Genomic DNA, 12,731 nt, shown 5'->3' on the forward strand with positions numbered 1-12,731 from the left:
GGTGTATTTATGTCCCCGTCACTTAGCGGTTCGGCAAAAAAATACCGATAGAATAAGTACTAGGCTTACAAAGAATAAGTCCCGGGGTCGATTTGCTCGACTAAAGGCGGTGCTCCAGCATGGGCGCAGTCAAATGACTGAAACAAGTAAGTAAAGAGAGTAATGCTACATTCCTTGCCGATCTCTAAAAGCGATCTAACATATAAAGCATTGACAAAACTGCATAGCAACCCCTTCCATATTTAGGTCCAGCAAATAAAATCAACTTACATCAACTGTTCAAGCCTTATAGAGATCAAATAAGTAACGTATTATTCTCTGCTGCTCTCTGTCTATGGCATCATATTTAACATGCACAAAACTGCTTTACATAGCGAAGTTTATAGTTTAAACAGGATTGGATTTTCAATTTATCGAAGACAACTTTCACTTTGTTGAATGGTGAATTTTCAACAACAATCATTCACACATACACAAATATATGCATACATAATGATAAATCCGTACATACGTACGTGTTTACATACACTCGTAATTTCATCCACCAGACTTCCTAAATGACTGTTTATTCTCCTGCTCACATTCACAGAGGAAACACTTTATTCATAAATGTAGCGATATTTATCTCAAACTTGAATATACTATAACCAGAGTCGTTACAAAATTTTAAAAAAAGCATCACTGGACAATCATAGTTTCAGCAACACAGGAAAAAAAACCGAGGAAAAACAACATTGTAAAAGTAAGTAGAATGTTATTAGCTGTAATTTAAGAATAGATCGAAATTCTAAAGTATGCTTTTGTTAGAGTTATGAACTCAGTAATAACTTGTATAATTGCTGTAAACTAGCAAAGATTCCTCGGCTGTCTGTTAAATAGAATTAGATTATACTAAAATGAACTTCAGACAACACTAAATTATTTCATCACATGCAATAACGTTAGCAAGCAACATTGTTTTAACACCAAGGAGCAATTTACTGCTAGAAAGTAATTTCTTGCACAAAATTTAAGGCTGCACCCACAAGAGTAAATAAACATCTTTTGAAGGAACATACATTTAGTGTTTATGAGAATATGTGTTATAACACATCAGACTCCGACTGCTAGACTGCGTGTTTGATAATAGGCGTATTAAGTGCTAGGTGAGCTCATACATAAAGAACTGAAATTTGTTTCCGAGGAAATATTTCAATGAAGCATTATTCCATTTCTAAAACTTCTATTTCATTACAGACCATTTAAAACTAGTAATGATAAATGTTGCTAAGTGATATAGAGGCATAAATATTAGTGAGAGAATAAAGCCTCACAATTTGAGCAAATAATCCTCATTTTATAGTCCCTTTTCACAACTTTTAAGTAGTATCTTAAAGATCTTGAAGTTGTAAGCAATAACAAAATCTAAAAAATTGGAACATAATCATAGAAAGAAAAATCGATAATCTACTGAAGATTCTCAGTTATACAACGATATTCAACAATGGCAAACAGAAAAATAACTACACTTATCATAAACAACGTTTAAGAACTGTTTGGTAATTGGAAAGCAAGAGCACTTAAACATAAACTGATCCTCTTCAAACAAACCTTAAAAGCCGTTATTGAGAAGTACCACCACCCGAAGAAGTTAGATGAAAGAAAATTAACTAAGAATAATAGCCTAGAGTGCAAAAGGAAACAATTCAGGAGAGAAATTATCCAGGAAGAGATTTGACTCTCAGCTACAACAACGAAAATTGAAATTACTATTGGTGCGGAAGAGGATGATTTATCGGCCTTTATCAGCAAGCTCTCAGTGACAATATACATATGCTTAGCTGGCTTGTAAGACCAGAAGCAAGTCTGATGTCAAAGGACAAAGCCAGTCACGAGGTAAAGAACTATCTCAGCACGTTAAAAATCTAATATGTAACAAATATATAACAAATATGATCCCCGAATATTTCGGCACACAATAAATCAGTGACCTACAAACTGTTTGATGTACTCGTAGGAACATGTAAGGCACTCAATTAGACGTTGGATAAGATCTGAGTCAATGACATTAAAGCCTGGATACTTTTACAGCTAGAAACTTTCACTTCAATAATCATACAGACCGTCTCTTCATGAACAAAAAAACATGTAGGCAAAAGTATAACAATGGTTCAAACATACTACGAATATAGCTTAATAGTCCTTCAAGAACCTTCACTTACTAAAGTCGATGTGCATTCATCAGGCAAATATTCATACATAAAATAGGAATTAGAAAGATCATCGGAAAGGTACTTTCTAACTGATATATACAACCAGAAAAAATCCATTACTCTATAGTAACACATGAGTAGAAATAAAGTTTCACTCGCATGCCAAAAAGTTCTCGCATAGCTATGTTGTGAGAAAACATTCATAATAAATGTATCATAATAAACCACAGTAGTCTTCGGTCAACAAAATTGATATTAGGTCTCCCATTGATGGTATTGTTTTTGAAATCCAGGAACAGAAATAGCAACAAAATACCTGTTGCAAAAAAGAAATAGCGATGCTAATATAATAGAATCGATGTAGACTGTAGAACTAACATCGAAGATCTTATCTATATTGTGAGTAGAGATTCCAAAATAATCGCCATATTTCTGACCATGATTACATTAATGCAGTTCATAGTGAAAACAAACAGATAACAACTTAGCAGTTCGGTAAAAGATACAGATGAAATAAGTACCAGGTTTCACAAAAATCCCTCTCTCCCAAAGAAAATAAGAACTGGGGTCGATCCGTTCGGTTAGAAACAGCCAGCATGGCAGCCGTCTAATGACTGAAACAAGAAAAATATAAAAAGATAAAGATAGTCCTGACGGACGAGATACAAAAAGTTTCCAGTGATGTAGAAGGTATATTCATTCTTAAACAAAATTGTTGCTTTGTGGCTCTCTGACCTTCTCCAAAATCTAGGCACAACAGACAAGGTACGAGATCTGTGTCAGAGAAAAAAATGTGCCTTGCAGTAGAGATTACTTGTCCCACTAACATTAAAATAGTGTCAGCGATAAAAGGAAAAGTAGTTTAGCTATGTCGAATTAATGAAAAATCTGCTGATGCTACAAATGAATAATAAACGCTAATCTATATATTTGAATGCTGATGTACGTTGTTTTATAAATTTAGACAAATATCCTTAGCATCAATCTTTGGATCCTGCGTCTCGTAAAACCAGAAAGAACACGGTTGATTAAGAAATTATAATTACAAGCCATCACTAAAGCTTTAAAATGTCTGCAATATTTAGTAGTATAGTCTGTAGTATTTATGTATACAAGGATATATACAAACAAAGGAATGAATCTATATATGCATAAACTCGTATATATATATGCATATAACTAAAATAAATCTAAACATTTCACATTGCTGGATCACATAGCAATGACATGTATTGACACATATACATACATTCTACATAGGTGCTTAGGTATGGAGCATGCGTACATACAGACATAAAGGTAATAGTATATCTAAGCATATACTAATGTTTTATGAATAAACTTTTAAAGTGTTTACACACATATAAGTAGATGTAAATGCCTATATATCTGTGTGTGTGTGTGTGTGTGTACATATATATATATATAATATATATACATATATAAAAAAATATATATGTATATGTATGCATATACGCACATATATATATATATATATATATATATATATATATATATACATGCAATTCATACATAACATACACGCATACAGGTGCACTTATGTTCATATATATACAAACATAGATGTGAAAGTCATACTCTATATCAGTAAAATGCAAACATTGAGAAGTTGTTTAAAAAATGCGAAATACTATAACACTGATGTTCAAGAACTGAAGATACATGTTATTTACATGAACAAACTAAATGCAAAACAAAACATTTGACATAAGCAATGAATAATGCCTCTGTTCGTTTAAATATCAATAATGACTGCTAAGGAATTCAATAAATAATAATTACAGACTATTGGATTGGTTTGCTGGAACATAAAATGACAGTGATGGAGAGTTTCTATTGAAATGATAATCGAATAGAGTAAATAGCTGCCTATGAAGTTTTCTCTTGGTAACGATTCCTTTCTCCCTGCAGACATTCTCTTGCTTAAGACTATCCTTTAGTAATCTCTGTATGATAACCGAGTCTGTCGTAATGTATTCGTGTTTATGTGTGGCATGAAAACAAGTGAAACAGAAAGATATTCAAATTATTGGCGTTTTGTAGAATGAGTGAGTCGTCTATTATGTAAAAGTAATATCTGTTTAAATTATACTTTAGTGCAAATTGAATGATGAAACGAAACTATTGAAGTCAGTAGAGTGCCAGCATAGAAGTTAAAAACACCGCTGCTCGAATTTGGTCTGGCTTGTTCAGTGTTCAAATATCATATTCCAAGCTTCAACACAGGTAGAATGGGGAAGTAAATCCACCAAGGTATACGACAGAATATAGACTACAAATGAAAGCTTTTCTTCACAATTTTCCGACTAAATGAAAACAAAAGAAATAAAAATCATCTTCAAATCATATCCTGCCGCCCTAGAAAATGATACTTTGGATACTATGTTACTTGGTTTACTCTGTCCAGAAAAGAATATACTGAATGGTTACGACTGAAATTCTTTTAGCCATGCATTTGCTTGACTGAGCCAGTCTGTGACTAAACTACAAAACAGTGCATTAAACTAAGATTATAAGTCGGAAATTGGTTGACTTGCAACAAGTACATTACAGGGAAAGGAAATATTAGGTTGTATACTAACCGCATGCATATAGGCGCAGGCGTGGCTGAGTGGTAAGAAGCTTGCTTCTCAACCACATGATTCTGGGTTTAGTCTCACTGTATGGAACCTTGGGTAAGTGTTTTCTACTATAGCCTCGGGCCAAACAAAACCTTGTGAGTGGGTTTGATAGATGGAAACTGAAAGAAGCCTGTCGTATATATGTATATATTTATATGTGTGTGTGTGTGTGTGTGTGTGTGTGTGTGTTTGTGTGTCTGTTCTATGTTTTTCATAATATTCATTCCCGTGAAGGCGGTGAGCTGGCAGAAACGTTAGCACACCGGGGGAACGCTTATCGGTATTTCGCTTGTCTTTACGTTCATAGCTCAAATTCCGCCGAGGTCGACTTTGCCTTCCATTCTTTCGGGGTCGATAAATTAAGTACCAGTTGCGTACTGCGGTTGATCTAATCGACTGGCCCTCTCCCCCAAAATTTCGGGCCTTGTGCCTAGTATAGAAAAGAATATTAAATCACGTGGAATATATATTCTTTTCTACTCTAGGCACAAGGTCCAAAATTTGGGAGGAGGGGGCCAGTCGATTAGATCGACCCACTACGCAACTGGTACTTAATTTATCGACCCCGAAAGGATGAAAGGCAAAGTCAACCTCGGTGGAATTTGAACCCAGAACGTAAAGACAGTCGAAACACCACTAAGCATTTCACCCGACGTGCTAACGTTTCTTATTTCTTCACTGTCCACAAGGGTCTACACACAGAGGGTACAAACAAGGACAGACAAACGGATTAAGTCGATTATCTCTACCCCAGTGCGTAACTGGTACTTATTTAATCGAACCCGAAAGGATGAAAGGCAAAGTCGACCTCGGCGGAATTTGAACACAGAAATACCGCTATGCATTTCGACCGGCGTACTAACGTTTCTGCCAGCTCGCCGGCACACGTGGAATACATATTGGTGCTAGCGGCAGTCATTTATGTGTACGTAACTAAAAAGTAAATACTTTGAAGTGTGTCTACAATAATTTCACATCTGTGATCGACATTTTATAGAATTATTGCACTCACGTATATATCAACTTACATTTTCGTATATGCTCGTCCGCGTGTGTGCGCATGTGTGTGCGCATGTGTGTGCGCATGTGTGTGCGCATGTGTGTGCGCATGTGTGTGAGAGTGTAAGTGTGAGCATGTGTGTGTATGTGCATTGTCATATCAACTTGTTGCTTTGTATAATTTTATTTTATTTCCTATCTTATATTGTCAATCACTTCTTTTCCGTATTACCCAACCAACTTCCCTTATAATATTCAAACAATCTTACTATATATGCTTATTATATACAAAATTTGATGTTAACGTTTTCCGTAATCATCCGAAGATCGACTACAAAAGAATCTGAGTTACGAATAGTGAAGTTTGACCTTTCTATACACTATACACACACACACAACTACCCCCACGCGCAAATGTTTTATACATACAGACAGACATGCATGCATACATACACGCGTGCACGCACACACACACATATGTGTATATATATATATATATATATAGGAAAGTTATTTTATTCCACATGGGTAGAGACATAAGAAAAATTAGAAGTTCAAATTGCTCAGAGAATAGTTAAAATTCTTTTTATTAATATATTTAAAGGTTTCACAGTTTAATTTGATTTTCAAAGAGTTCAAATAGAAAGACGTGGCTTATGTCGCAGCTGTCTTGCTTCTAACTTACCTTATTTGTATAGGGAGTTCATGGCTCAAATTAGTATATGTTATGAACAGGATTTGATTGGTAGAAGATAGTCACATGACTGGTTTTAGAAATTTTTGCCGGTTCCCCGCTACCTCCGTGTGTTAGTATCAAGTGACAATGTTTGACGTCGTAAGTTATCGAAATAATATATGAATAAAAATGGCTGTTGAAACATGAAAAATTCGAAGATTCGAAATAAACTAAGTAAAAGTGGATCATAGGATTTGATAATGTCAAAAATCATATTTTAGTTCTCTTTAGTTAGATTAAACCATTCGGTTATAACCATAGCTAGAACTGGTTTTATACAAGAAAAAAGGTGTAGAATTCTCTTTTATCGCCAATTAACATTAGTTGGATAAGACATAATTTATTTCGAAATCATTAATTTAAAGATTTAGTTTCATGAATTGATTTCATTATATCTTGATTTCATTCTATTCGAATACTATGGCAACGTTTAATTTAGTTTTTTAAAATTAATTATTTTTTCCTTAATTGGTATTTTTATGTGGCTCTATGCTGCTGTTTCTCTTTCTTCCACGTTTGGTTTTTCATAATTTAATTTCACCGAAGGCGATGTTAGATATTGAGGATGTTGTTTAAATGTAATAGTTTTGCACTTTTGCAATTGATTGAAATATATCAACAAGAAGAATTAAAACAAATAATCATGTGTGCATACATGCGGTTGTATATGCGTCTCCATGCGTGTATGTAAATATATATCTGTATGAATGCTTGCATATATACATGTATATATATATATATATATGAATGTGTGTGTATAAATACGTATAAACACTGACACGCATCGCGCGCGCACATACACACATCAGTGTGTGCGCGGATGTGTTCTTTATCTTTTCCTCAATTTCTCTCAATCTAAATATTTTCTTGCAATAGTCTTGTGCTGTATAAGGCGGTGAGCTGGTAGAATCGTTAGAGCGCTGGGTAAAATGCTTGGTAACATTTCGACCGTACTTACGTTGAGTTCAAATGCCACCGAAGTCGACTTTGCTTTCATCTTTTCGAGGTCGATAACATAAGTACCTGTTGAACATTGGGGATGATCTAATCGACTTAACCCACTCCTCCGAAATTGCTGGCCTTGTGCCCAAATTTGAAAGCAGTAGTGTTCTACTGTACCTTCTTGCTCCTCTCTTGTTTATAATTTTCTTCCATTTTATAAGCATCTCATGCCTATCGTCTTACTTACACCTCCATCACTCCTGCACACGCTCCTACTCCTTACATGATTTCTTCACACACACGTAACGATTCCACACCCACCCACACACATACCAACAACCCACATCTCCATTAACTCGCGCTATTATACTTGGGTGTTTATACACAGCTACTCATTTACTCAAACACCAAAATTCACACAGCCAATCTCTTCTTATACAATCTTAAAATACGGAAACACTTCGAAATGTGTACATACACACCTACATCTTCCTTCTTAATTTCTCCACCAAAGCACATCTCATTCCATTTTGCCGCTGAACCCCTCGCCCGATTCTTTCTCTTCACAACCATCCCCCCACTTTCACACTCCTTCTTTACTTTTCTTCTATATTTTTCTTCTAGTGAAGAACTAGTGTCCTAAAAGTTGAAGCTTTTCTCTTCTTTTTCAAAAGGTTAAACCAATACACATTTGTTAAAACTTGTCCCACCGGAATTGTCTTTTTTCTTTTAGTTTTTGTTTGTTACCTTCACAATGTGTATATGTCTGTGTACGTGAATACATGTGTATGTGTCTTTGTACGTATATTTGCATACTCTGTTGCTATCATAATATCATTTCATTCTAGTTCGATATCCAGCATTTTGCTGACAGTAAGATGGCAAAGTTTTAATTTTATTGTCAGTCCAATTAAGATACTATCTTTAACATAAAATACATAAAATATATTCATTTTGCTTTTGTTTTTTTAAAAATGAACCTTTGCCTCCGTTTTCTGTTAACTCTGGTATAACATAAACATTGAACTGAGGAGCAATTCTTTGACTAAACTCTTAAACAGCATTCTCAGTTTATATCATACGAGATCCAGAATTTACTTTGACATAAGATAACTACCAATGATATATGTTAAGCCGACTGAATTGAATATACGTCAGCTTTGAACGTCTGAGTTACTTTTTCAATGGCTGGCTATGTATTCACTATACAAAACAAAAACATGAAAACGTTTCAATGTTAGCATAAGTATGGCAGATATTAAAGTTTACAAAATGTTCGCATTGCAGCAAAAATAAACACGATATTGTAGCTCCGATTTTTATTGTAAGCATGAAATTATTTTAGTTATTTTTTGTATTATGAAATATAGTATTAACAAAGATCATTCTACGGAGAATAATCCTTATCAGAGATAGAACCAGTGGGTAATCATTAGATCAGAAGTTTTTTACTCGGTGCATCGCCCTTCTTCTTCTTACGTTAGTTAGACAATTACAGGGGGAAAAATGAGACTGGGTAAAATCCATGTCTTTCACATAAGTATAAACTCTGTAAATAAAATGAATTGACTTTTATTAAGAACTGAAAACAAGTTGCTGATTCTGCTTTTCAGTAAATTTTTTGCTTCACCATAATACTCATTTCAGTCAGAATTATTGACGTCTTGTGACAAACCAACGATCTACCCTTTTGAATCGTTGGAATAATGGATACAGTAGTATCCATAAGTTTTACAAAAATTTCTGGTTCATTGTTGAATAAAATGATTTTTTTTTTTTTTGCAGGAATAGAAGCTGCAATGAAGATCCAGTATATTCTTTTCTTGCATTTAATGTGATGATTTTTTTAGTTTACATTGAGACAGTAACTCAGACGTTCAAAGCTGACGTATATTCGATTCAGTCAGCTTAACATAGATCATTGGTAGTTATCTTATGTCAAAGTAAATTCTGAATCACGCATGATATAAACTGAGAATGTTGCTTAAGCGTTTATTCAAAGGATTGCTCCTCAGTTTCGTGTTTATGTTATTTCAGAGTTAACAGAAAACGGAGGCAAAGGCTCTTTTTTAAATAGCAAACGCAAAATGAATATATTTTATGTTAAAGATAGTATCTTTATTGGACAAACAATAAAGTCCGGTATACAAAATAGATGCAGCATTAAGTGAACAGTATCGTACTTACTGTATATACACTGCCGACAGCTTTTCGTCCGAGAAAGAATAACTTATAGACGTTCTGTTTCAACAACACAATATATATTGGAGAGAAAAGAAGAATCGTCCTGGCAGTGGGTAGCGAGAACGCCAAATGCATTTCAGCTATCCTGGGCCTTGACAAAGATGTGTTTATTCGTTGTCACAAGCCTAGAGGTCTGTTGTCTCCGATATTTAGGAAATGAGTGAATAATATATTCACTGATATTGTGAATAGTCACCGGACTAAATAAAAATTCCGATGTACGTAACTGAAGCAGCATCAAATTAAAATATTCATATATGTATCATGCTTAATGTATATGCACAAGATATTGCTGTTTTTATGCTAGATAGAATCTCTTATAGGCCTACTGTGTTAAAAACAATATACATCAAAGTGAGACGCAAATTCGTAACGACAGTGGTTATCGAATATTCCAGATGCATTTTTTTGTGCTTTGTCAATGTCGTATATTCAGCCCCGCGGCATTTAGCAATGTCAGTGAGAGTATTCTTTACTGTTTTCTTCATACCGAAGGCGATAAATCTCGTCAAAGCTGCAAGTACAATCCATTGCGATAAGGTTAAATAAATAATGATAATTAATAATTCAGCATTAATTTCTTTGCTTGAGTTCTTCTCAAACTATTTCTTTCACTCAAACGTATTTTCAAATGTTCTTTATTTGATATTCAAGTATTGGTTTGTATGTATTATATGTATTCTTAAACAACGTATACTATCTCATTTTTGCTTTTGTATATTTTCAGAATTACGACGGGAAAATTATGAATCTTGTGTCTGACATTACGAACGGTGAACTATTACCATCAATAATGGTTTTCCATGGATCTATATAATATACAAGTCTTGTGAAGTCTTTGTAGCTATGCTAAATGCTTTCAATCAGTGTGTAATCTCTCAGTAACTGATTCTGCCGGTCAACGAGTAGATTCCGATGTGCAATTTACTAACTTGAATGTCTATATAATTTTCGATTGATTTAACTTAATTCTATCAAGCTTATACAAATTGTCCACGAACATTTCACAGAAATAATTGCATAAATGCATACTTGCTTAAATTATGTCCAACTTTTATTCATTCATTTAAAAAAGGACCCTTTCAGTCGTAGACTAATTAAATTTTCAGCAAGCAAATATTAATAAAATGATGCTTCTCAAAAATGAAATTATGAACACAAATCCCTTGAGGAATTACAATTATCAGAAATGTATATTATTTCTGTTATTACGATTACAAAATCTTATTTACTTTCAACTATTGTTCCTGATTTCTACGAATTCTTAAATTCTTGCTAAAAGAAAGAAATCAAATAAAGCAATCGGCATCATATGCCACATTTCTCATCCACTTAAATGTTGGTGCTAAATTCAAGTTGTTCATAAAATTATCAGGCTACCAGAGAAATTGTGTAAATTCACAAAACTGCAAGATTGTTCAAGCGAAATCATTTAATGTCTATTAAAATAAGATTCCAGCAGTGCAATAATTAAGACTTCCTTTGTTCGGAAATAGTACGGATATCAGTGGGATGAGATGAAACAAATGAAGAAATAATACAGCCTGGCTCCAATCTGAAATAAAATGTTCGTCCCTCGCGTACGGCTTCATTATAATGATACTGACCATCCTGTATTCAGTTCTAGACGCCGAAGACCAAAACGAAAAGTACGTCGACCTTTTAAAATTGCAGATTTTATAAACATTCCTTGCCTTTTGCCAACATTGATCGGTACACTTATTGGCTCCTTGATATCAGTAGGTGGAATAGCGATGAGTATTCTTGGATATTATCCGGAATCATCTGTTTTATCTCAAAGTATTCGATTGCCAGTCAAACCACCCGAACCACCGCGAAATATCCACCTAAAAGTCTTAGCTTATATCGGACCTCCAATTATGGCTATGGGAGCTTTTATGGTAATAGTTTCCTGTGTTATGTATTGTGAATTTAGGGACAAATATTTAAGGGTTGAAGACGAAATACGAATTCGTAGTTTAAAAAAAGAAGCTATTTATGAGTTGGTGGTAGAGAGTTTTAGAAAAAATTATTTTCGTGGTATACAACTACCTTTCCAACAAATGACTGTAAAAAGTATTAATTCAAATGAACTCACAAGCAGTTCTGATTCAAATGTGTGCACAAATTTAAAAGAAAGTGGTGGCGTAAAAGAAACAGCCTATAAAATTACCTTCCCGGCGTCATCTCGCCGCAGTTCGATGGTAACGCATCCTATTAAAAGATCAGAAATAGCCAATAAAGCTTATTCAATGCCAAACATCAAACCGTTTCATAATGCGCTGTCATCAGCTTTTATATCACACGTTTCTTATACGAGACGAAAATCAAATAATGTTGCCTTTGATGACTACAGGTTGACGCGAGGCAGTGATGCTATGCGAAGGTCCTCGGTAGTATCGAGTAGCGTATGTAGCGTGTCGACTGGCATCATAAACCCCGCTTATGAACAAGACGATGAATTACGAGTCGAAGAAACGGCCGAGGAAGTTGCCAGTAACACGCAATACCTTTGCGTTCATCAGAACAGACCAATGAGCGAAGGGGATTCGAGTGATAGCCTTCCTGTTGTTATTGTCCACATGGCTTCAGTACATCAAGTGGATGCACCGGATAGTCGTCGTCCTTCAGTGAACACAGTATGTTCCGGTTGTTCGAACTCACCTCAACCGCACAGTAGTCATAGTGGCGTTCATGATACTAATTCAAATATTAGTGAAACTAATTCTGATATCGCTAGTGATGTTTCGAAACCGAGTGAACACTCGCATTGTATATCTCACGTGTCTATAGATAGTAACAGCCTTAGATCTATGTTGACGTCATCGCACTTAGATGACTCCAACGAAGAAAAAACTGAAAAAACCGACTTGCAAAATATTGAAATGAAAGAAGTCTCTCACACATGACTGAACTCAACACTACAGAGGAATCGAGTTTAAATATACATACATAAACATACATTTACCTATATAA

General features: G+C 34.6%; 1 protein-coding gene across 2 annotated transcripts in view; it reads left to right on the forward strand.

Annotated features, from left to right (window-relative positions):
• Nucleotides 1–12,725, forward strand: part of LOC106880363 (uncharacterized) — a 296,957-nt gene extending 284,232 nt beyond the window's left edge. For both annotated transcript variants that reach the window (XM_052972368.1, XM_014930251.2), the window contains one exon: nt 10,483–12,725. In XM_052972368.1, coding sequence (XP_052828328.1) covers nt 11,321–12,664 — 1,344 coding nt within the window. In that variant the 5' untranslated portion in view covers nt 10,483–11,320 and the 3' untranslated portion in view covers nt 12,665–12,725. The remainder of the gene's footprint in view (nt 1–10,482) is intronic.
• The last annotated feature ends 6 nt before the right edge of the window (nt 12,726–12,731 follow it).

This window comes from Octopus bimaculoides, chromosome 13 (genome assembly GCF_001194135.2).
Source record: "Octopus bimaculoides isolate UCB-OBI-ISO-001 chromosome 13, ASM119413v2, whole genome shotgun sequence".
Classification (NCBI taxonomy): domain Eukaryota; kingdom Metazoa; phylum Mollusca; class Cephalopoda; order Octopoda; family Octopodidae; genus Octopus; species Octopus bimaculoides.